Source organism: Ursus maritimus, unplaced genomic scaffold (assembly GCF_017311325.1).
Source record: "Ursus maritimus isolate PB19 unplaced genomic scaffold, ASM1731132v1 scaffold_11, whole genome shotgun sequence".
NCBI lineage: Eukaryota > Metazoa > Chordata > Mammalia > Carnivora > Ursidae > Ursus > Ursus maritimus.
In genome coordinates this window covers 12,860,252-12,886,019 of record NW_024423453.1, presented here as the reverse complement: position 1 = coordinate 12,886,019, position 25,768 = coordinate 12,860,252, and the positions used below count along the sequence as shown (strand labels likewise).

General features: G+C 39.9%; 1 protein-coding gene across 1 annotated transcript; it reads left to right on the top strand.

Annotated features, from left to right (window-relative positions):
- The first annotated feature begins 24,883 nt into the window (after positions 1 to 24,883).
- On the top strand, positions 24,884 to 25,512 carry LOC121101898 (neurotrypsin-like). Its single transcript, XM_040626566.1, has one exon. The coding sequence runs from the start codon at positions 24,931 to 24,933 to the stop codon at positions 25,510 to 25,512; it is 582 nt and encodes a 193-aa protein (XP_040482500.1). The 5' UTR covers positions 24,884 to 24,930.
- Positions 25,513 to 25,768: the final 256 nt, after the last annotated feature.

Here is a 25,768-nt window from a genome sequence, read left to right as displayed (position 1 = left end):
CAGCAATCAAATCTATAATTACATAATTTAGAGCCCAATTTTACTGGTTTTAGATGGTTTTAATTATTAGATACTCATAGTACATTTTTCTACACTTAAAATGACAAGTGCTTTAATTCACTTGTAATATTATACCTCCAAATTTGAACATGCAGATTCCTTTACAGATTTCCACTGAGCTGAGATCAAAAGTCAGACACTTAACCAACTGAGCCACCCAGGTACCCCAAGATTTCTACTTTATAATGGAGTTTCCAGAACTGAACCACATGGAGTTTTTCCTACCCTAAGTATGTTAAATAGGTGACTCATTAAATGTTTACTTAATTTGTAATGCATTGGCTTAGGAGGAAGGAAAGATAATATAGTAATAGCCAATTATTAAGAAAAAATAAATAAAGCTAGATCTAGTAGAGTAAAAGGAAATTATTTTCAAAGGTAAATAATTTGGGGGGCACCTGAATGTCTCAGTCGGTTAGGTGTCTGCCTTTGGCTCAGGTCATGATCCCGGGGTCCCGGGATGGAGCCCCCTGTTGGGCTTTCTGCTTAGCGAAGAGACTGCTTATCCCCGTCCTCTGTCAAATAAATAAATAAAATCTTAAGAAAAAAGAAAGGTAAATAATTTGGTAAATTTAAAACTGCTATATTCAATTAGGAGCAAACCAAATGTCTAAAGCTATGAATCAGCCTCATTGTGTTGGATATTGTCAATAATCCTGCTGCTGCTCATAGTTTGGATGTAACTGATTATATTCCAAAAATATATAACACTTTATTTTATTTTATTTATTTATTTTTTTTAAAGATTTTATTTATTTATTCGACAGAGATAGAGACAGCCAGAGAGAGAGAATACAAGCAGGGGGAGTGGGAGAGGAAGAAGCAGGCTCATAGCAGAAGAGCCTGATGTGGGGCTCGATCCCATATCGCCGGGATCACGCCCTGAGCCGAAGGCAGACGCTTAACCGCTGTGCCACCCAGGCGCCCCGAAAAAAATATATAACACTTTAAATCAAGAAGTTTCAAATTAAAATAACAACTAATATCATAAATTAAAATACATAATAGCTTAAGGAGAAAAATATTTACAGACCCTATGATATTTATAAAATAAATTTTATCTAAATTAGTAATTGCATTTAAATGACATGGATCCACATATAAAAAGTAACATCGAACGGTCAATGTTGACTTCTTTTCATAAACTTGTGGGAACTTGAATGTAAACTATCACATCAGAGAAAATAGATCTTAGAAGATAATTTTATGTTCTCAGGTTCTGACCCATATCTGGACTGTCACATCTCTTTTGACACATACACATATACACACACAAACACACACGTACACACAAATAAAAATATTTTGGATTTATTTATTTAATTTTTTTATTTTAGAGAGAGAGAGTGCACGGGCAAATGAGTGGGGGAGGGCAGAGGGAGAGGGAGAAAATCTCCAGCAGATGCCCCACTGAGCACAGAGCCTGGCTCCGGGCTCAATTCCATGACCCGGAGATCATGACCTGAGCTGAAACCAAGAGTCAGTTGCTTAACCGACTGAACCGCCCAGGCGCCCTTGGATGTATTAAAAGTAAAAATTTTAGGAAATGTATAAATGTTACTGGGCTAACAGTACACATTCATATTTTCAGAGATTCAAAGTGGACAGACTAGCTATAAAGACCCAATAGGCAGTTCTGCTCTTAAGAAAACTGGGTTGTGCCTCTCTGAGGTAAAAAGCTTTGATTTATTTCACTTAGGTTGCCTTTTAGGGACACTTGTGCGATTATAAAATACCTTCTGTGAATGCAATTAATCTGTTTGATTTGTTATCATTTCCTTATAGGCATGATGTTAACATAACAGGGACCTCTGAAGAGGTATTAGAGATCTCAGTACTGGTCAACCATTTCACACCTTTCAAATTATTTTTTTTCTCTTATCTGTAATTAGGCCATTTAATTCATTTAGAATCCCCCTTGAGACCATAGCACATCCTCAACTGTGAAACATTTGTGGGAAGACTTGCTCTATACAATGCATTTTGCATGTTATAGTGAAAGGGCTGAGCAGAAGGGATTTGTTAGACATAATTTACATCTATTGCATAGTCAAACCTTAATTATTTGGTGGCTGATTGTTCTGTTTGGGAATTATACAAGCATTTTGTTTCTACTCTGTCTCACTTTTGCTGGCCGTTCAGCCATTTCACTAATCATCAGCATGTCTGCCAAGAGTGATTTGGGGATAGTGAAGCAGAGGATCACATTGTCCATCATTTCGCTATTTCTTAATAGATTTAATAAAATCTTTAATGAGTGAGGGGATTGAAGCTTATGTGTAAATCAGTGGACCTTAATGTTTTCATTATCCATGTTATTCCTCTGTCTCCCAAGGATAATTAAATGTTCCCTTTCTTTTCTTTCTTTCTTTTCTTTCCTTCTTTTCTTCTTTCCTTCCTTCCTTCCTTCCCTCCTTCCTTCCTTCCCTACCTCCCTCCCTCTCTTTCTCTCTCTCTCTTTCTCTCTTAAGTTCACTGTGTATGTTCCAAAACCTGTAAGATAAGAATAAAAACATGTGTTTTAGGGACACCTGGGTGGTTCAGTCGATTAAGTGTCTGCCTTCAGCTCAGGTCATTATCTCAGGGTCCTGGTATGGAGCCCCTCATCAGGCTCCTTGCTCAGAGGGAGTCTGCTTCTCCCTTTCCCTCTGCCCCTCCCCCTGCTGGTGCTCACTCTCTCTCCCTCTCTCTAATAAATAAATAAAATCTTTAAAATCTTTAAAAAATTACTATCATTATAGAAAGTATACAAATTAAGAAAAACTGAGAAAATTAAAATTCTTATATTCCATGGTCCACAGATAATTATTGTTAACATTTTGTTGTGAGAATATGAAATTATAGCTCTTTTCTCGATTTTTCAACTTCTGAAAAGAAAATTTTTTCAATTTAATGAAGTTTTATTTTCCAAAATGTACAATTGGTGGGATCTGTTCATGCATCTTCACCAGCAGGGTGAAGCCCCTGAAGGGCTGCCCTGGCTCTGAAAGAAATTTTAACATAAAATGAATTTCAGAGGAATCATTTTATTATACTAAAAATAATTAACCTTATTGAATATCTTTCTTCCTCTAACCTTCCCCCAAATTTCTCTACTATAGATTCTATTCCCCTAAATGGAAATGTCTTTGGACATTTATATAAGTATATCTGAAAGATAAATCACCCAAGAGACTTAACAATTAAAGACAATTTCACCTATCATGTTGGGGGAAAAAAATACAATGTTATTTCTTTCATAATATTTGTAGAAAGTCTTTCACGAATGTTTCACAGTAGAGGATATGCTGCGGCTTTTTAAAAATTTTATTATTAAAAGATTCTATTTATTTATTTGAGAGAGAGAGATAGCACACATGCATGAGTGGGGGGAAGGAGCAGAGGGAGAAGCAGACCCCCCGCTGAGCAGGGACCCTGGAATTGTGACCTGAGCCGAAGCCAGACGCTTAACCGACTGAGCCACCCAGGCACCCCTGTGCTGCAGTTTCAATGGGGATTCTAAGTGAATTAAATGATCTAAATACAGAGAAGAGAAAAAAAAAATAATTAGAAAGATGCTAAACATAGGTAATGAAAACATTAAAGAGAGGAAAGTCACTCTCAAACACCATTTATGGGGAGTGTCAGTTGGTAGAACTTTCTTGTAGGACAATAGAGTGATACCTGATAAAATTTTAAATGTGCAGGAGGCAGGGGAGGATGAAAAAAAGAAAAAAAATTAAACTTGCAACATACAGGTGGCGAAGAGACACATGAAAAGAAGCTCAACATCACTAATCATTAAGGAAATACAAATCAAAACCGCAATGAGATATCACTTCACTGTCAGAATGACTAGTATCAAAAAGACAAGAAATAACAATTGTTGGCTGGGAAATGGAGAGAAATGAACCCTTGTGCACTGTTGGTGGGAACACAAATCAGTGCAGCCACTGTGGAAAACAGTATGGAGATTCCCCAAAAATTAAAAATAGAAATACAATATGATCTAGTAATTCCACTATGGGGTATTTACCCAAAGAATGTGAAAACACTAATTTGAAAAAATATGTGCATCCCTATGTTTATTGTAGCATTATTTACAATAGCCAAGATATGGAAGCAACCAAGTGTCCCTAGATAGATGAATGGATAAAGAAGATGGGGTGTGTGTGTGTATGTATATATATGTATTTTATATGTAAGTTTATGTTACTTAGCTTTAAAAAAAAATTAAATCTTGCCATTTGCAACAACATGATGGCTCTAGAGTGCATAGTGATAAATGAAATAAGACAAATACCATATGATTTCACTTATGTGTGGAATCTAAAAACCAACCAACCAAACAAACAAAAGCAGAAACAGACTCATAAATACAAGATCAAACTGATGGTTGTCAGAGGGAAAAGGGGGGGGGGGAATAGGTGAAAGGAATTAAGTGGTGCAAACTTCCAGTTATAAAGTAAATAAGTCATGGGGATGAAAAGTACAGCATACAGATAGTCAATAATATTCTAATATATTGCACAGTGACAGACGTTGGCTACATTTATTCTGGTAAGTATTATGTAATGTATGGAACTGTCAAATAACTATGTTGTACACCTGAAACTAATATAACATTGTATAACAACTATACTTCAATTTAAAAAATGTCTTTTTAATGTGCCTAACCATGTTGCTAAGGTCTGAAAATTGTGTTCTCCCAAAATTCATATACTGAAATCCTAACTCCCAATGGTAATGGTATTAGTAGGTGGGGCCTTAGGGAGTTGATGAGGTTGTGAGGGTGGAGCGCTCATGAATGGGATTAGTACCCTTAAAAAAGAGACCCTACAGGACTCCCTACCCACTTCTTCCAAGTGAGGATACACAGAGGTCTGCAGTCCAGAAGAGAACCCTCACCTGACCATGCTGTCACCCTCATCTCAGACTTTCTAGCTTCTAGAACTGTGAGCAATAAATTTCTGCTGTTCATAAGCCACCCAGTCTATGGTATTTCATTATAGCATCCCGAATGGACTAAAACACATGTTTTGGTTTTTAATTAATTAATTCGTCAGAGAGAGAGAGGAAGATAGCACAAGCAGGGGGAGCAGCAGGCAGAGGGAGAAGCAGGCTCCCTGTTGAGCAAGGAGCCCGATGTGGGACTCGATCCCAGGACCCCGGGACCATGCTGTCCTGATAATAATTTTTATTAACTAAATTCCCTACCTATTTACTGCATAATTTTTTACATCTATATTCATGCACCTATCAGCATATACTACAGCAATTCAATCATGCCATCTTTTCCACAAAGTTAGGATTTCCCTAGGCAAGAGAGCCTTGTTTATCTTTGTATTCCCAGCACATAGTGCTTAACAAAAGTTTCTTAAATTTCAAACCTTAAGAAGCAATGAAAAAAATAACAAAACAATGAAGACCCAACTATCAGAGTACTCATCCTCTAATCCAAGTGTTAATATTGGCCACATTCGTTTTTTCTGTCATGTATCTATCTCTATCATTGCTAATATCATGATACATCCCCCTACAGAACAAAATACTGTTCTACACAAACATTATACCATTATCACAATCAAGAAATTTTATTCTATACAGTAATATTGTTATTTGTAAATTTCCCCAGTTGTCTAAATAATAACATTTATACCTTTTTTTTTTTAATCCAGTACCCAGACCAGGAACAAGCATCACATTTAGATGATAGGTTTCTCCATCCTCTTTTACTCTAGGAGGGTTCTGGTATTCTCTTTGATTTTCATGACTGATGTTTTTGAAGCATCCAGGCCAGATGTTTTGTAGAATGTCCCACAATTTCAATTTGTCTGATTGTTTCCTCATGATTAGAGTAATTTGATATGTTTTTGATAAAAGTATTGAAAAGATGATATGTCTCCCTCAAATGCATTACATTAGGAAGCACATGATATCACTTTGTCCCATTATATTTATGTTACTTTCTAATATACGTATTTACAGTTTTATTATTCCTTGGGGCGCCTCGGTGGCTCAGATGGTTAAGTGTCTGCCTTCAGCTCGGGTCATGATCCCAAGATCCTGGGATCCGAGTCCCATGTTGGGCTGCTTGCTCAGCAGGGAGCCTTCTTCTCTCTCTCTCTCTCTCTTTCTCTCTCTCTGGCAAATAAATAAAATCTTAAAAAAAATAATAAAGTTTTGTAATTCCCTCCAATTGCCATCATAACTGTATCCCACAAATTTGGATAAATAAATTCTTTTTCATTCAGTCCTAAATGTCAACTTCCATTGTGGTTATACTTTTTTTTTTTTTAAGATTTTAAAATTACTTATTTTTTTAATTTTTGTTTTAAGTAATCTCTACCCCCAATGTGGCTTGGACTCACAACCCTGAGATCAAGAGTTGCTTGCTCTACTGACTGAGCCAGACAGGCACCCCCTGCTTATACTACTTTAACCCTTAAATTACATAGATACATGTTTTGACATTCTAAATATTTGTGTATTTTTTAACTTAATATTTTGAAGTAATTGGAATTACTGGAAATTTATCTTAAAGTTTCAGAAATGCACACAAAACTCCCATACACCCTCAATTTTTAAGCATTTCTTTATTGTCTGGCATATCAAAGTATTTCAGGTTTGTACTTTACTGATCCAGACCTGGAAATAGTTTTCCAAGAAGCCTGGTTCCTTTTGTAGGAGAATGGTATTTAAAAACAAGATCTGGGAACTGTGTTTCCTGTGTTTTTAAATGAATATAATGAGGCAGCATAAGATAGAGATGAGTGCATGAATTTCTAAGTCAAGGCATGAGATTCCAATTTTGACCAGCCATGTTGCTAATGTGTAATCACATATATGTGATATGTGATTACACATAATGTGTAATGTTAGGGGCATTATTCTCTCTGAGATTTGGTGTCCTCATCTTTAAAAAAATAGTTGACACAAAAGCAATAATGATAACAAAGAAGAGAAGGATGATGATGTATAGTTCTTGTAATCTGATAAATACTGTTCTAAGTTCTTTAATTATATAAATATATTTAATCTTCACAAAAATATTGCCATACCCAGTTTACACATGAAATAAATGAGGGTGATAATAAAATATCTATATTCAAAGTTATGAGAATCAAATAAAAGCATGTGAAAGTCCTATGTAAAAAACACTATATATGTATATGAATTGGTATGTATATATTTATATGTGTATACACATAATCATCCAATTGTTTACTGACTCAATCAATAAACATCTATTAGGTATTTACTAAGTATCATATATTATGTTTATGGTAAGTATAAAATAAAACAATGTATATAAAAGTATTAAGTTTAACAATATTAAATACACATATATTTGTATGTTTATAACCCCAAAGAAAATTTCTCTAAAAGTGTGCTTTGCAATAGAAATATAATGTGAGTCACATATGTAACTTTAAATTTCTTAGTAGCCATAGTAAAATTGTTTTTTAAAAGTGAAATTAGGGATGCCTGGATGGCTCAGTCGGTTAAGTGTCTGCCTTTGGCTCAGGTTAAGATCCCAGGGTCCTGGGGATTGAGTCCAGCCTTGGGCTCCTTGCTCAGCAGGGAGCCTGCTTCTCCCTCTGCCTGCTGCTCCCCCAGCTTTTGCTCTCTCTCTCTCTCTCTGACAAATACATAAAATGTTTAAAAACTTAAAAAAAGTGAAATTAGTTTTAATTGCATATTTTATTTTATCCAATATATCCAAAATATTAACAAAAAATGTAATTCTTCCATGTAAATGTAAAACAATTATTAATGATACATTTTACACTCTTTTTTTCATTCAAGTCTTCAAAATTCATTGTGTATTTTATACTTAGCACGTTTCAGAACAAACTATATCCCAAATGCACACTAGCCACAGGTATACCTAGTGGCATCTGTGATGAACATGTCAGGTCTAGAATAAAACACAAATACAAGAAACTGTTGGAGTAACAAGGGGGGAGAGAGATTTACCTTTTACTATATATTCTTTTTTGTTTTTTAAAGATTTATTTTTTATTTTTAGAGAGAGCCCAGGGGCGGGTGGGGCAGAAGGAGAGGGAGCGCATCTCGAGCAGACTTCCTGCTGAATTTGGAACCTGATACAGGGCTGGATTCCATGACCCTGAGATCATGACCTGAGCCAAAATCAAGAGTCAGTTGCTTAACCAACGTAGCCACCCAGGTGCCCCTTACTATATATTCTTTCGTGCTTTTGTTTTTTGTACTCCATGTACTTGTCGAAGAAATTTGAAAAAATAAATTAATAAATTAGGAGCATCGTGCTTTTATCTCTGTGTGTGTATGCATCTTTCTATGTCAGTGGTTCGCAACTGGAGGTGGTTTTGCACCCCCAGGAACATTTGTCTGCAATGTCTGGAGATATTTTGGCTTGAGTGGGTAGTAACTATTGGGATCTAGTGGGTAAATGTCAGGGATACTGCTATATATCTATAATGTACATATAGTACAGAGCCTCCCGCCCCCCACCTCCCAATTGTCTGGCCCAAAATGTCAATGGAGCTGAGGTTGAGAAACTCTGTTCTTTGTGTTTTTCCAAAAAGTAAAAATATAAGTGTCTACTAGTTACTAGGCATTGTCAAGGCCATGGCTCTTCAGAGAGGAATCATACACACATAGCTCCTGAACCCCAGTGGCTCGCAGTTTAGTGAGGGAATGATAAAGAAGCGAACAATTGCAGGACTGTAATAAATTCTAGAATAGAGTATAAACAAGGCATTAAGCAAGAACTAAAGTATCTACAAACATATTCATTAACTAAAAAGCCACTTGTTTGAAACATCAATTTAAATTGAATAATTGAGACTAAAACATCAATTATTTCCCACCAGATCTTCTAGGTTGAGAATGTAGCACTTTATTCAAAGGGTTTAATGTTCCTGTGTACCAACATAATGTCAATAAAAGATATCTGACGGGAGCCCTGAATTTGGTTATAACAACTGTTACTCTATTTCTGTGCTGAGTAACACATTTTGGAACTTTAAATGGACTCAGTGATATATTTTTAAAAGAATGTGTAAGTTATGACTAATGTTGCTGTCTGAAAGAGATAGCTATATTATAAGAACAACAGTCCCGGGATTATCATGTTTTGCATATCTTCTCCCACGAATGCCTCCATTTTTCCAAGAGGCTCACAAGTTCAACTATATTTCATCACCAAAGAAACCAGACAAAGCTCAGACTCTGAAATCCATTGGCTTTGTTTATTTTTTTTTTAAACCTTAGTGCTTTATACTTTTGCTTTGGCTTAGTTTTTTACTGGTCAGCTCATAGAGTCCTGCACATATCTGTTTGAAAGAAGAAAGCTTTTGCCCTTCTTACTGTCTGTAAGCTGCCTGCATTCAGGGCGAGGCCACACGGGGTCTCGGTGAAGGGCAAGTGCTTTGGGGTCTAATAAGGCCTGGCTTTGAGTCCCAGTTTCATCTCGTGAGGTCTAGCCATTATTTAATCTCACCAAACCTCAGTATCCTCATGCAAAATATCTGTCTTGAAAGGGTCGCTGGGTTGATTAAATGAGATAATATATATTCAATGTATTTATCATTGCCAGGAATTAATCAAGTGATGAGGACTGTTATTATTGAAATGGCACAAAACATAAAGCGGACTTTTAAGTTTATTAGTCAGAATAGTGCCATTAGGGGCGCCTGGCTGGCGCACGTGACTCTTGATCTCAGGGTTGTAAGTTTGAGCCCCATGTTGAGTGTAGAGATTACTTGAAAATAAAATTTTAAAAAAAAAATACTGCTATTGGTCAGAAAAGTGCTTGTGTGATTTCCCCACTAGAATTTATTTCTTAATGTATTCTTAATGCGATTTCCTATCTTTTTGTTTGACACCATTCTTAATTAGATGGAAAAACTTGAATACTGTTTTGGCACTCTGCGTTTTTTATTCGTTCACATTTGTGTTCATTATTCATTTCCTACTACCTTTGACCACTGTGCTGTTAGAATATAGTACTAGCTCTTGTCTTTTCATGTTTGTGGTCTATGCCTCTTCCCAGCTAAATTCACATTGTCTATTTAAGACCAACTGTTTTTTGAAATTTCCCTTGTGCCCTCATTATCACACTGACTAAGCTGCACTAGATAGTAACCTAAATCTCTTTAGTAACGAGCCCATCCTCAACAGCTTGAAGAAATACACTGCTCTGTAAATACAGAGCTCATTTATAGACAGAGACAAAAGGCTCTTCTTGATTGTAATTTCAGCAGACCAAGTGATTGTAATGTCACTGTGGTAAAAAATGCAGTTGCATTTTTCATGCTTTCTAGAAAAGCTGAGATAAAATCTCACAGTCACACCACACATATTTTATAATTTAAATCTCCAAGTGGTTTTGCTTCATTCAAAAAAACTGAAATTCTAAATTTTATTTTGAGTTTATGTGAAAAGTTTTATTGTAATAAATAATTTTCATAGATAATCTTATATTTCTTTCTACTATGTTAAAATATTTATGGCATGCCTCACTCAAAGAGGCAGTAGTTTTCTTATTATTTTAATATGTTGTTGATATTTTATACTACCCTGTTTTAATGATAGCAAAAAATGAAGACCAGATTAGAGAAGGTAAATGACAAAGAATATCGGTAAATTCATTGTTTTTTGTTATTATGATCAATATCAGTAATGTTAATATTAATAAGAGTAGAGCATAAATAAAAGGCAAACTATTTCTCTAACAGCCTAATGACTTGAGACAAATAATTAAGGCTCCCATCCATCAAGAGGGATGAGAGAAGGTTAGTAGGTTTTTCATAGCGAGGGAGAGCCTGGTTCCTGTCTTACCCTTTGCCCCACAGAGGAAGATGAGAAACAGACCCACTGCAACTTTCATCTTTATTTCTCCTGTTTTTCTCTTTATTTCATTCCTGAGGGGAAAATTTCAGAGCTGGTATGTCTAATATACAAGTAACAGATTTCAAAAGAGGGCTTTTTATAAATGAAGGGCATATATGTGAAAGGAGAAAATATAAACGGTGCAGAGGGAGAACAGTTTCTGGCTGAGTAGGCTGTGTAGAAAAAATATCACTGAAATGGGCGTGGGAAGAGACAAAGAGAGCATTCAGGGGGAAAAATGGCTGAAGAAATGAGGGGAGAACAATTGGGAGTATAGATGTTTAGAAATCACCATAAAAATCAAAACCATCAAGTGGATAATTTTATTTTTTCCCCAAAGGACATGTTCAAGTCGATTCTTTATCAAGTTCTGGAAATCTGTGAACGCTGTTGGCCACATACCCAGAAAAATTTGAGCTACTCAACAAGCTACTCATCAAAAGCATCTGTCTCAACCTGTTGTTCGCCTTCACCTCTTACCTGGTCTAGAATTTTAACCTCTTTTCTCATTCCTCTGGGTAACACAACAAAGTGGATGGTTATCTTAAAAAGCTACAATTAAGACTGTTGGAGATGGAGTAGAGGCCCTGAGGGTTCTTTTAGTCTAGCACAAAGGAATTTATCAAATTAACCACTTGCAAACACTAAGAGCTCAATATCGTCCATCAGAAGGTGTTTGAGATTAGGGAATTGCAAGAAGAGGAAAGCTTGTAGCCCACCGGTTGTACTCCTGAGGCTACCTTCTAAGTAGCAGGAAAGCACCAGACCTAGCAAAGCAGGCCTGGGATCCAGAGGGCACCCAAAGTGAAAAATAAGGAAAAGCAAGATGCACAGAGTTTAAAAAAGACCGATTTTACATAGGGCTTACCTTGGTTTGATGCCTGTTGATAGCCAAGACTAGAATGGGCCTGGATGGGGTTCTTCCTGTCTTGAGCAGGCTGGTATGAAAAGTTAGAGATTAGGAGCACCTAGCCGGCTCAGTGGTTGAATGTCCAACCTTGATTTTGGGTCCGGTCATGATCTCATTGGTAGTGACATCCAGCCCCATGTTGGGCTCCCCAGTCAGTGGGGAGTCTGCTTCAGAGTCTCCCCCTCTGCCCCTCCCCTGCTCATGCATGCGTGCACATGCTCTCTCTTTCTCTGTCTCTCTCAAAAACACAAATAAATCTTAAAAAAAAAAAAAAAAAAGAAAAGAAAAATTAGAGACTAGGGGTTCCTGGCTGGCTGAGTTGGTAAAGCATGCAAATCTTGATCTCGGCATTGTGAGTTCAAGCCCCACTTTGGGTATAGAAATTACTAAAGGAAAAAAAAAAAAAGCTAGGGATTATACTGCTCTTCTTCCTAAGAGTCATTGTCCAGGATGGGTCAGAGGCTGGGGGCACTCTTGAGAACCCTGAACTAAGTTTTGGGACAAATGCCTTAAGGGATTTCATACTTGCTGAATAGTCTCTGAGAACTGATTGGGATCAGAATTTATTGGTTCTGACCTAAAATCAAGGGGATCATTTGAGTCAGAGGTGACTAGCAACCAAAACTTAGGGTAGAATGGTGAGGAATTCTAACAGGTAGTCTAGTACTTTTAAAAATGAGAGCCATTGTTTCAATCAATGTTGTGTGTTAGAGTCCTCTGGAAGGATATTTGTAGGAGAAAAATGGACTTTGTTTAATTGCTAAGATTTAGATAGGGGAGAGGAGGGTGAAGATAATTATTCATTCATTCATTCATTCATTCATTCATTCATTTCTTCAAGAAATATTTGTGAAATATCTATGGGTCTGTGCCAAACACCAGGGATTCTGTAAAGAACAAAAGTGACAAGATCCCTGCCCTAATGAAGTGTGGAGTCAGACATTGCACATAGTAAAAGACGAAGATTACTTCAGATAGTGGTAAGTTCTATGAAGGAAAAAGAAAAGTCCAATGGGTAGAGAGTGACTTGGTGGTGGTGACATCCCCGTTTGATGATGAGTGTTTTATGTAAAGAATGGAGAGACCTTCTGGGGAGGTGAGAGTTGATTAAGGTCTAAGAGATGAGGAGCTGGCCCTGTGAATGGGGGGCATTCTAAGAGGAGGGAGCAGCAACTATAAGAAGCCTGAAATGGCAATGAACTAGATGCATTTGAGGGACAAAATCAACAAAAACAGCAACAACAATAAAAACACAGCATAGCCACTGAGAGTAAACAAAGGACAAAGTGTCTAAGACAAAGTCATCACATAGAAGGAGTTTCTTTTAATTGCAAAGAGAATTTATTCATTTTTTAAAGAGTTATTTATTTGAGAGAGAACAGCCATGCACGCATGTGTGCTGGGGGGGGGAGGGGCAGAGGGAAGGAGAGAGAGTCCTCAAGCAGACTCCCTGCTGAGCTCAGAGCCCAAAGCGGGGCTTAATCCAAGGACCCCGAGATCATGACCTGAGCCGAAATCAAGAGTCGGATGCTTAACCGTCTGACCACCCAGGTGCCCCTTAATTGCCAAGAGAATTTAAAGAGAAGATTAAAGTAGAGAACTGTGACCTGGAGAAGATTCAGAAAAGGGCTGAGTTCCTTACACTAGCATTGTTCTATGCTGATAGGGAGTAAAGAGGGCAACTGGGCTATAGAGCCCTTATAATAGTGAAAACAAGAGTTGAAACCCAGGTGACACCCATGTCAGCAAGCTTTGGTTTAGAAATGTGTGCCCCAGAAAAAAGGCAAAACCCTCAGGGCTACTGTTGCCAGTAGGTAAGGAAGCCCAGGGGTCAACCCCAACTATAATATTGTAGTTGCCATAATTGGTACTTGAAATCCAGAGGAAAATGGAGGTGACGACCACTGATTTCTTCAGTAAAACAAACAAAAAAACGCTACATGACATAAAATTCGATTGCCTAAGTGTTTTATATTTTTATTTATTTTTTAAAAGATTTTATTTATTTATTTGAGAGAGAGAGCGAAAACAAGCAGGGGTAGGGCAGAGGGAGCGGGAGAAGGAGAAGCAGACTCCCCGCCGAGCAGGGAGCCTCATGATGCACTCCATCCCAGGAGCTGGGATCATGACCTGAGCCGAAGGCAGGCACTTAACCAACTGAGCCACACAGGCGTCCCCAATATACTTTTAATAAAGTTAAAAAAATGTAAAATTCCTGTGTGGGAACCCAAAAAAGTACCAATGCATAATTTAGTCCTTAGAGGTCATATTTTATTTGTTTTGTGTTTCAAAGGCTTTGCAACATTTTTCATTTGTTCTAAATTCCTTTGTCTACCAATTTAAAAGACAAAGTTCACTTCTTTCCCAAAGAAGCTAAGATTTTAATTAAGTACACATTATTTACTAGACTTCACGACTCCAAAAACACACTGGGTGAGGTGTTTTTTTTTTTTTTTTTTCAAGGCCACCATGTTCTCAAGGGGCTACAACACCTTTTCCTTAATAGTTCGACTTCAGTCTGGATTATGAAATTGCTTCTTAATGCATGCTTTAGTAAGGGGGAAAAACATTAGCCATCTAATAATATTGAACAAACATTGAGCTAATACAAAGGAGAACAATGGAGCATAAAATATACCATTTGTAGAGTGCCAATGAAGTAGTCAACGCAGGGGCTCCTGGGTGGCTCAGTCAGTTAAGCATCTGCCTTTGGCTTAGGTCATAATCTCGGGGGTCCTGGGATCAAGCCCCTTGTTGGGCTCCCTGCTCAGCGGAGAGCCTGCTTCTCCCCCTGCCACCCCCCAGCTCCTGCTCTCAGTCGCTTTTTCTCTCAAATAAGTAAAACTTAAAAAAAAAAAAAAAAACTAAAGTAGTCAACATAGCACGTTTCACATCTCAGCACAGTATCACTCTGAGGTGGCCTTTGTCACCCACAGATGCAACTCCGAGAGGAGCTAGCAAAGATCTGAGCTGTCACATTGCTGAGTAGAATTTGACATAATGACCATTGGTCATCAATCTGTGTGCTGTCCACCAGATATTATAATATCCCCTTATTTAGATGGGACAGTGACAATACAAAAAATAAGCTTAATTACTAATGTTAAGAAAAATTTAGTAAATTCAGCTTATCAGTGTTCACATGAATTGTAACACTCCCTTCTTCTGATGGAAAAGTTAAATATTAGAAACCTGCCAAGGATCTAGGTTACTTTTCAGAGAGTGTTGGTGATGGAGGAGGCCCGGGGAAAGGAGGGGGAATAAAATAGTTCGCAGCTGACTATAGCCTGCAAGGAAGCGTTGGAAGCGTTATCCATCCAGGGCTGAGCAAAGGGAATGTCTTCTCATTCCTTTGGCCTGTTAATACTCAGGAATTCGTGCAAAAGCCTAGGGGGAGCCTCTTAAAATGTTTAGAAACAAGCAATCTTTGTTTTTCCTCTCAAAAAAAAAAAAAAGCACAGAAAAAATAGGAGCTCTTTCAGGTAACATTTATGTTAATGGATCAGTATTTTCTGTTGGCAGAAGATTGTTATGCTCGCTCTTAAGCATCGATGAGTTGAGGCCAGTGAGCCTGGTGTTTATCCAGTTTTCAGGCCAAGCTTGTTACTGATCCTGTGGTTTCATAGACCACGTCCAGAACTTACATCTCCTGCCCCTTTCTCAAAAGACAGCCTGGTGACCCAGTGTGTGCCATATTCAATTAAAAGTGGTAAAGAAAAGCCAATATTCTTTTCATTTTCCCTCACCAGAACTTTAGATTTCTTATTCTGTTTGTGTTTTAATAATAATAATAATATTAGTAGCCATCATTTATCCAGAACTGACTGTATGGCAGGTACTACGCTGTTATTGTGTTGTTTTATTTAATCATCAAACAAGGATCACCTCTGAGACAGGTATTAGGATTATCCTCATTTTATAGATGAGTAAGACGAGCTAAAAGTTACAAGTAAGCAATTTGCCTGATGTCACTTGAGGAGCAAGAAGCAGAGTCGGGGTTTGAACAGCTTAACCCTTAATAATTACATTGCATAACGTGACATAATAAAGACAGAATTTCTTTGAAAATGTTTCTGTTATTGGCCAGAAGTTTTCAAAGCCATTTATTATTTTCAATAATAGCAATTTATGGACTAAACCCTGTTCAATTTCTCTTTAATTAATACTCTTTTGATCCCCCCTCAAACAAACAAACAAGCCAGGTACCAAGTAAGTGTTTTACAAAACTGAATTCTCATAACAATTTTAGGATGCTTAGGGAGGTTATGTAATTTGTTCAAAGGGTCAAATTGACAGCAAGCTGCTGAGATGAATTTGAACAATGTTATTGTTTGGGGTTTCTTTTTTGTTGGTTTTCAGTGTTTAAACATCTTAAACTCTTCACTTCAAAAGGTCTGTTTCTCACAGGTTTCTTCCTTCTGCTTTAATCATTATATGCCCTGTTGAGCTAGTTAAGTTCCAGAGGTTAATGTCATTCAAAGTTATTTTTGATTCTTTGAAATAATTTACTTAAAATATTTCTGAAGACAGGCATTCCACAAGACATATGCATTGCATTAACAGCCATTCTTTCACAGAACAAAACCTTCCTAGTTAATTTTTCTTATTTTAGGCACATAGATGGAACCCAGCATCTTCCTTAATGTTGTCATTGGTTTAGACTCAGTTGTGAGCGCCAACATAAGTGATGCCACGTGCCCGCTATTGTTTTCCTTGTTGACTGATGGGCCAAGTTCATCTTTCTAATGACCATTTGATAGCAAAGAACATTGAGTCATATGTAGAGCCTTTTTATACTGGGTAGAGGTTTCTAAGCTTTCTAAAAATAAAGGCAAGTCTAGAGTAACGTCATATTTGTAATGCCCTGAGTTTGTTTTATTACATAACTTAGCTAAAAATACTGCCAATGAGTCTCTGTTTCAAAACTGTATCTATCTTTCAGTACCAAAATGAGGGCATATGTCTTTCACAATGTAACTGTTTTATGAAAGGGGAGAATAAAAGAAATTCTTTCTGATTTGAGTTCTAAGAGCAAATTTTGTTTCTCGTTGTTATAGCAGTATTATGCATAAATATAAGACTTTTGATGCTTTCGGGTTTTTGTTCAGATGAGGGTGTGTGGAAGGCAACAGAAATGTGTGTAACTTAATTTCTTGACCAAGAAACTTTGTTGCATTACAAAATGCTGGGATTTGTTTGTTTTATAGATAGTGAATAAAATTTAACTGGAAAGGGTTGTAGTCTTCTCATCAAATTAAACCATGGCTATTTTTTTTAAAAAAAGATTTTATTTATTTGATGGAGAGCGAGAGAGCACAAGCAGGGGGAGTGGCAGGCAGAGGGAGAGGGAGAAGTAGGCTCCCCTCCCAGCAGAGAGCTTGATGCGGGGCTAGATCCCACAATCCTGGGATCATGACCTGAGCCGAAGGCAGATGCTTAACTGACTGAGCCACCCGGGCACCCCTAAATCATGCCTTTTTTGTTTTGCTTTATCCTTCTTTGTATTCTAATTAGCGGTATTCTAATATGGACAGCCTTACAAGTGACACAATTTTAAGAGGCATCTTCCTTATCCAAATCACTGCTCCCTTGGACTCAGTTCAGGGCATGTCTGAAATCCCATAATTCCTTTGTCCATTCCATGCATTCTTTTGTCCTGTTAAAATGTTAATAACGCCAGACTGGTTGACACATTAAGTCTTATCAGGTAACTGGTACACTTGGGAGTCTTTTACTAGGGGTCTGGATACCTGAATTCATTGACAAAATCTTTCATTTTCTTGCAGCCAGACATAGAATAAGAGTGAGTCTGCTCATAAAGTAGAGTGGGAGATGCAATTGTTGGGAAATTCAGACACTTTTGTTTAGAGTTGATCCTGTGTTTTGTGTAAAATGATTGCTTATTTGACAATGCATTCCCTAAGATATTTAGTATTTGGAAAATACATAGAGCCACCCTACAAATACAGTATCTGTTTAAATTTTCTATTACAGGGCAATTTTGCAGAACAGAACTATGGTAGCCAGCCTTAGAGATGGTCCCCAAAGACTCCCACCTCCTGGAATTCACACGCTTGAGTAGTCTCCTCCTCCACTGTGCCAGGGGCAGTTTACTATGTGAGCAATAGAATATGTGTCCCTCCTGAGATTAGATTATAAAAGTCTTTGCAGTTTCTGTCTGGGTCATTTTTTTTGCTCTCTTGGATCACTGGCACTGGGGGAAGCCAGTGCCATGCTGTGAGTGGCCCTATGGAGAAGTTCATGTGGTGGGGAACTGAAGCCTCCAGCCACCAGCTCCACGAGTGGGCTTGGAAGCAGATCCTCCAGCCTGGTCAAGCCTTCAGATGACTGCAGTCCCATCCCATCTTGACTGCAGCTTCACGAGAAACCTTGAGCCAGAACCAGCCAGCTTACCCAACCTCCGATTCCTGATTTTCAGGAACTCTGTGAGATAATAAGTGCTTGTTGTTTTTAAGCTGCTAAATTGTGGGCCTGCCAGATAAAAAAAAGTATAGACTAAATGTGATAAACTTACATGCTTAACAAAGTCCAGGCAGGTGGTGGCCATGATGAGCTGAAGGCTGTTTCCTAGGTTTAAGGATGGAAACAGCTATAGATGTATGTTGCCATGTGGGTATTTGGGTTGTGATGTTGCCAGATCTTTTCATTTTTCAAGGTGTAGTATATATAGGTCAGTGTCCTCCCAAGCACACATTACACTCCAGATAATTAGTCCAAGCTAATCATAGTTAAGTCCATCCTTTCTGCCAGTGAAATGGTTCAGGAATGGGCATGTGACTCAATAATGACAAAGTAAGTGTGAGGAGAAATCTCTGAGGAAGTTTCTGGGAAAGATTCTTAGGCACAGAAAGAACAGTCTTTTCTTTTCCTATCTAGTTGTAATGCCTTGTTATTTGCTGAGAGTCTAAGATGAAGCTAGCACTAAGATGACCAAGCAGAGAAAGAGCCTGGGACTTCAATGACATAGCCAGGCACTGAAGCAATCAACCCCAGGGGAACTGGCATTTTGTTTTGCATGAGGTCATAAAGTCTGTTAAAATACCTTATTTTAAGGCAATTAGAGTTGAGGTGTCTTTTACTTGTAGCTAAAAGCATTCTAACAGATACACAAGGGAACCTGGTAAACCATAATTTTGTGGATAAACCACTGATTTTTAAAATGCATGAAAATCAATTGTAAAATGGTTTTGTAGCAAATAAAATACATCTGGATGGCATGTCCATCCTGCTGGCTTCTAGTTTGTGATCCCTTTTGTAATCGCCATACTACCATATTATAAAAAAATTTTTTAAAGCTCATTTACATTTTATTTGAAGGTCTTGTTTGTTCAATGACAGTTTATTGGCTGCCATTTTGGCTGCTGGAAGAAGCAGAAAAGTCCTGATAATTGTCTTCACATACTCAAATGATAGTCATTTGCTCAGTGTCCAGCATTTAACTTACTATTTTTAATTCTTACAACTTTGTTAAGTAGAACTGTTCTCTCTATATTACGGACAGGCAAACTATATTTAGAGAGGTTAGCAGTGATTGATGGATGACTAGGGAGCCAGGATCCCTATATCCTACCTCCCCCCTATCCCTCCCCCTTTCCCAGGCAGTGAGTTCCCCAGAGGGCATTTATGAACTGAGGACAAACCCAGACAAATGCAGGTTTTTTACAATTAGCTGGGGTTTGACCCCAAACCCCAAAATAGTTTCCTTCTAGCTAGGCCAAACGACTAACCAGCTTCTGTCTCTCCCTTTCAACTTCCACCTATGATCAAATCTCATCATTATGGTTCATAAGATTCCAATGATGAAGTGAGGAAAAACACTATACATAAGGAAGGAAAATAGGGCATTGATTATTTATGTGGTTACAGACTTATTTATATCTCACAAGATAATAGGACTCTAGTAATGTAGACTAATTGCTGTTCTTGGATCTGCTCACTCAGCCAATCTGTCTTGAAGGTCCAGAGAGAGAAGTGGGGGAGAGTCTTTAGTGCCCCCTAAAGGCCAAAAACAAAACACTTGATAGGGATTTGAACCCAGGTCTGCTGGATTCTAAACTGATACTGAATCAATAGGAGGACAGAACCAGAATCACAGCTGGGTAAAGTAGGTTTCTGGCTCAGTCGAAGGAGAGATTTTTCCAACGATTTGGACTTTCTAGAGATGGAGTATGCTGGCTCCCAAGTAAAAATTTGCTCCATCAGTGTAGTTTTCAAGAAAAAGCTGAAGTCCACTCGTCAGGAAGTTTTGGGAAGGATTCCTGCATTTGACAGAAAATTGGAGCTATAACTCCTTTTCAGCACTAGGTTCGCTGATCCTCAGATCACGGGCAAGCAGTGCTAGTGTTGCTCATCTTCCAGTCTGTTTATTCTTTTCATCTGTGGCCACAGCCCACTTGCAACTGAGGGATTTGAAAACCATTCCTTATATTTCGGCAAACTCCTTAGGAAAAGTATTTTAACTCAAAATACTTAGTTTTTCATTGGCTTTGGGGGACAAACTTGTTGAGGGGTAGAGAAAGCGAACACATCAGAAAGGACAAACGCTCAAGTGAGTAGAGTTAGAGCAGCCTTGTGATTGTCATTGATCCAAGAGGGGAATTACTGGGGTTGCAGTAAGAGGCACAAGCTGGGTGGGAAGGGAGCTCTGAACACATTGCCTGCCTTTTCCAGCAGTTTTTCATGGGGTGACTTAATTTGAGTGGTTAAGAATTCAAAGGCAGTTACGGAGAATATTCTACCATTCCATAGTTGGCATTTATTGAGTCCTATGTTCAACAGTTTACATGCATTATCTCAATTACTCCACTCAGATATATCATGCAAGTACCATTATCTCTTTTGTCAAGCTGTTGGCTTAGGGAAGAGAACTCATCTAAGACCTCATAGGAAGAACTAGAGCCAGACTGAACATTGGTTTGATTCCAAGGCTAAAGGAACTATTTTTTGAGATATATATAAAATACATGTTATATATATTCTTCATCTATTAGTCTGTTTTGAGTAATACTGAAAATGAATCTGTAGAATTAGTTTCCATATAGGGATTACACCAATATTAGGTACATTTTAAAAATTAAATAAAAATTTGGGGGTGCCTGGCTGGATCAGTTGGTGGAGCATGTGACTCAATCTCAGGGTCATAAATTCGAGCCCCATGTTGGCTGTAGAGATTACTTAAAAATAAAATCTTTTAAAAAAATCAAAATTTTAAAAAGGTATTTTGTTCTAGTTTATAAAATTCAATTTTAAACAATAAAAAAATAGAGCTCAAATGACTTAAGCAGAACTTTTCCTTTGCTCTTGAACACTATAGATAAGGTCAACACTATATACGTATGGTTACGTATTGTTAAGCCTCATGGCTGAGGGCTGGCAGAGAAGAGTGTGACCAACATGGCAGAGGTATAAACTTTACCTCCGTTGCCAGAGACCTCCTACGGGCAGCAGACATCTGCCTCTGAATCACTGTACCGTTCATTCACTTAGCAATTCATCACATGTATTCTGGACCTTTTCTTCTCTTAAACTTTTAGCTAAATATTATTCTTTTATTGTATTCCCTCCGCTCTAACAGCCTGATAATGCCTTATCATTTCAAATCTCCCATGGTCCCCACACAGGCTTTCATAGGATTTGATTTTTTCCCCCTTTTATGTGAAAGAGCAGTGCTCAGTGATCTTTTAACAAATTGTTTGCACTTGGAATTGTACAACTCAATGCTGATTTTATGCCATATGTTCAAAAACTCTTCGCTTCTCCAAATACAGGCAGTACCCAAATTGCAAATGGAGATTTTCCAAAAGTTATTTTGTATACTGGTTTTTGGAACTCTGTAAAAATAATATGCATATTGGTTGTATTTCCAAATAGGACAACACAAGAGCTATTCAACCCATCGTGTATGTGAAGTAGAATCATCTTCTACTAGACAACCATAAAACCAAATGTTTATATACATAAAACATAGTTGTCGGAGGAAATGCAGATATGCAGATGTATATATGTACCCTGCCCCTACTCCAAGGACTGCCTCCCCTCCCTGCTGTGATATGAGCCCACAGATGCCCCTCTTCACTTTTCTAGGTTTTAGGCCATGAGGCTGTGGGTAGTTGAGCTCTTGGGACTGAAATCCCTGAGGTTGCAGGATGGAATCCGGAGGTTGCAGAGCTGACAAGGGGTATTATGGGGACCTCCTGGGGCCTTCTAAGCCTTGTGGTGGGGAAATGCCTGCAAAGTGTCAAATACTTGTTTCTTTCAGTTCCTTTTCCTTGCTCCTTTGTTGCTACTAAAGGGATTGCAAGGCAGAAAAAAAAATCAGCAGTGGGGTTTTTGCAGTTGTGACAAGATGGAATTGCCTTCCCCTCTCCTTTGGCTGTGATATCTGATCAAGGGTGATGAGAATCTGAGGAGGGATCTGTGGCTATTGGCTATAGGTAGTACCTAATCCAGGCAGGAGAGAATTTCTCCTTGCAGACACCCCTCCTTCCCGCAAAACACACACTGTGATGTGGTGGAGGTGGGAGAAAGAAATGCATTTCAGGGATTGGATGGGGACGGGGTATCCTAAATGTCTCCATGTTGGTAGCAGCAAGGAGGCATGAAAGGAGAGGGAAGGAAAATATTAGCAGAGGAGGGAAGTGATACGTAAAGGACAGATTTGTTTAGGTCATATTTTGCCTATAAAATAGAGGACAAAACCCAAATTGAGGCCCCTAAATTCATAGTCCAATTACATAAATGCCATTTTATTTTCTAGGAAAGGTATTTTAAAACCTACATGATTAAATCCAGATGTGGAATTTTCTGTCGGTAGCTCCACTTTGTCTGTGTCAGCTTTATAATCTGTTAAATGTAAGTAGACCTTCGATTTACTCTTTTCTCTTTCATGATTTCCCTCTCTTCGAGGTACACAGATGTGTGGGAACTAGGTGTGCTGGCAGAGCCCCACCAAGTGTGAAACAATTGGTGGAGGAAGCCATGCAAGGGAGGGAGGGCAGCAGGATCTGAGCAAGGCAGCCAGAATCCCAAGGCAGAAGGTGGAGAAACAGGTGGACAACTCCTATTAGAACTGTTACCTATTAGATCAAGAATCTGTGATTGGAGGGGCGCCTGGGTGGCACAGTGGTTAAGCGTCTGCCTTCGGCTCAGGGCGTGTTCCCGGTGTTGTGGGATCGAGCCCCACATCAGGCTCCTCCGCTGGGAGCCTGCTTCTTCCTCTCCCACTCCCCCTGCTTGTGTTCCCTGCTTGTGTTCCCTCTCTCGCTGGCTGTCTCTATCTCTGTCGAATAAATTAAAAAAAAAAAAAAAAGAATCTGTGATTGGTGAACTCTAAAATAAGTCAATCAACCTCTCTTCCATAAGTACCCTTTTAATTATGCTTTTGGGGCCAGAAAAATATTAGTAAACAAACAAACAAACCAACCCCAAAATAGTGCATACAAGCATCTTGAATGAAAACATCTTGAATAAATATTTGACAAATACACCTTGGGATTCCTAATATTTTTACCCAGTTCATTCTGAAATAAAATCAAATATTTAATTAAATAAGAGTGGGGAAAATCAATAAAATGATTCATGAAAGTTAAACTAAAATGGATTATTTGAGCTAGGTTAGAGAATTAAATCAGTTTCTAATTGAAACCTAGGTTTTAACAGTAAATGTTTAAGTTATGCTCAGGTTTTCTTTGGGATACATTAAATTATAGGACAGTAGTCCTCTCTCACACTTAAAAATGATTACCAGAAAGTAAATATGACCGTCTCTTCGGCCTTCCTTTTCCTTGTTTAACTTCAGTGGCATGGTCAGGAACCCTTGAAAGGAGAAATCCTAAAATATCCAACTCCAGTGGTTTTTTAAAAAAAATTCGTAGCCAACGTTTGGGAGTTTGGGACAGGGAGTAGAGCTGTTGAAAGGCTCTACTAAGGCAAGGTCAAGCCAACAGGGCAGCTTCAAAACTGCCAGTAGTGAGTCCACTTTGGAGAGGCAAATGTGTAGGCTTAACTCAAGTCCATTGCCCTGCAAAAACGAGGCAGGTGTTAGAGGGATGGACTTTTTGGATAGGATGGAGACCCGGACGGATGAAGTCTTCTCTGGTTAGAAAGGAAATTTGGTATTAAGAAGGCCTCACTGAATCCCAGTAATAACCAAACAACTGGTGTTGTCCAGCGCACCCGGTGGAAAGTGGGAGGCAGGAAGTGGAAAGGCTCAAGCTCTTTTGCCTGGGTCAGTTCAGGAATTTAATTTCAGCAAATGTTTATTGGAGCCTAATAAGTGTTGGGCACAGTGTTAAGCACTGGGATATAAAGCTAAATGAAACGTGGTCTTGTCCTTGAGGAGCTCACACTTCGGTAAAATGGCTTCAACATTCCTCATGTGCTTTGTTCACTTTTATCCTGGGCTGTCAGGGGAGAGTTGTAACTAAATCCAACCACGCTTTTCTTCTGAAGTTTTCAAAATCGAGAAAAGGGCACGGGGGTGGAGGAGAGAGGACTGCAGGGACTGGTGCCAAGCTTGGGAGCCGCCAGACTCGGGGTTGTGATGGTGTTGCCTTCTGGCAAGGAGCAGCCCAGACCTTCCCCCGCACTCTCGAGCTTGGCTGGGGCACACCGAGGCTGCGGCGGTGCCAGCAGCTGGTCTGGCCGGGGGCGACAGCCGGGGAGCCGGCTAGGGGCCGAGCGGAGGTCCCGCCCGGGATCGACGCGCGCCCCGCGCCCGCAGCCAGGGGGCAGAGTTCCCGGGCTCGTGCCACGCTGGCTACCTGGGCTCAGTCCCACCACTCCCGCCGAGTCCGCGCCTTCTCTTTGCGAGTCCTCTCCACCAGTCGGGTCTCAAGATTTCACCGCCGGCGCTCAGATTTCACCGCCGGCGACCGCTCATGGAGCCAGGGAGGCGAGGCTCGTCGATCGACCCGCGGCGGGAGGCGAGATGGGAGGGAGGGCGGTCCGCGCGCGGGGGGAAGTGGGGAGGGGACTCGAGTGGGGGATTCGAGGGACGCTGCAGCCCCGCCCCCTCCTCTCCTCCTCCTCTTCAGAACCCAAGGAGCCGGGGAGCATGGACCAAACCCTGCTTCTCTGGCACCATGACGCTCGCCCGCTTCGTGGTGGCTCTGGTTTTAGGGGCGCTCCCCGAAGTGATCGGCTTTGATCTAGTCAGTTATCCCGTCCACCACCGCTATCGCCATTCGCCCCCTCGAGGTCCCCGGCACCCTTACTACCTTCCCACCCAGCAGCGGCAACAGAGGACGCCTCCGCCGCCCCCTCTCCCGCGCGTCCCGCGCCCCCCGCCCGCGCTGCATGCCCAGCGCTTGCACGCCCTGCACGCCGGGCGCACGCCGGGGCCGCACCATCCGGACTGCCCCGCTGGCGAGCCCTGGGTCAACGTGACGGACTTCGGCGCCCCTTGTCTGCGCTGGGCAGAGGTGCCACCCTTCCTCGAGCGGTCGCCCCCGGCGAGCTGGGCTCAGCTGCGAGGGCAGCGCCACAACTTCTGCCGGAGCCCGGACGGCGCGGGCAGACCCTGGTGCTTCTACGGGCACGCCCACGGCAAGGTGGACTGGGGCTACTGCGACTGCAGACACGGTGAGTGGTCCCGGGCCAGCGGCGGCAGCTCGGGACTGGCGGGGAGCCAGCCTGGCTCGCCCAGGGCGTTAGGTGTGCCTTGAAGAGATGGGGTGCCAGTGCGGGGTTTCGGGTTTGCATTGCCGGGTGTGATGGTTGGCTGCCGCCGAGTTACCAGCAAAGTGCATTGGTACGGTGACTTTAAATGAACGAGGCGTGCTTTGTGTGGGAAGGTTGTCGTGAGGATAGTTTTGTGCAAGGTGCTGCTCCCTGGGTTCCTGGATATGGTCTCTGGCCACTCTGTGTGCGTGTATGTCTGTGTGTATGTGTGTGTATGTCTGTGTGTATGTGTGTACACGC

Coding starts and splice junctions, on each gene's coding strand:
- LOC121101898 (XM_040626566.1), top strand. CDS start 24,931: ATGACGCTCGCCCGCTTCGTGGTGGCTCTGGTTTTAGGGGCGCTCCCC.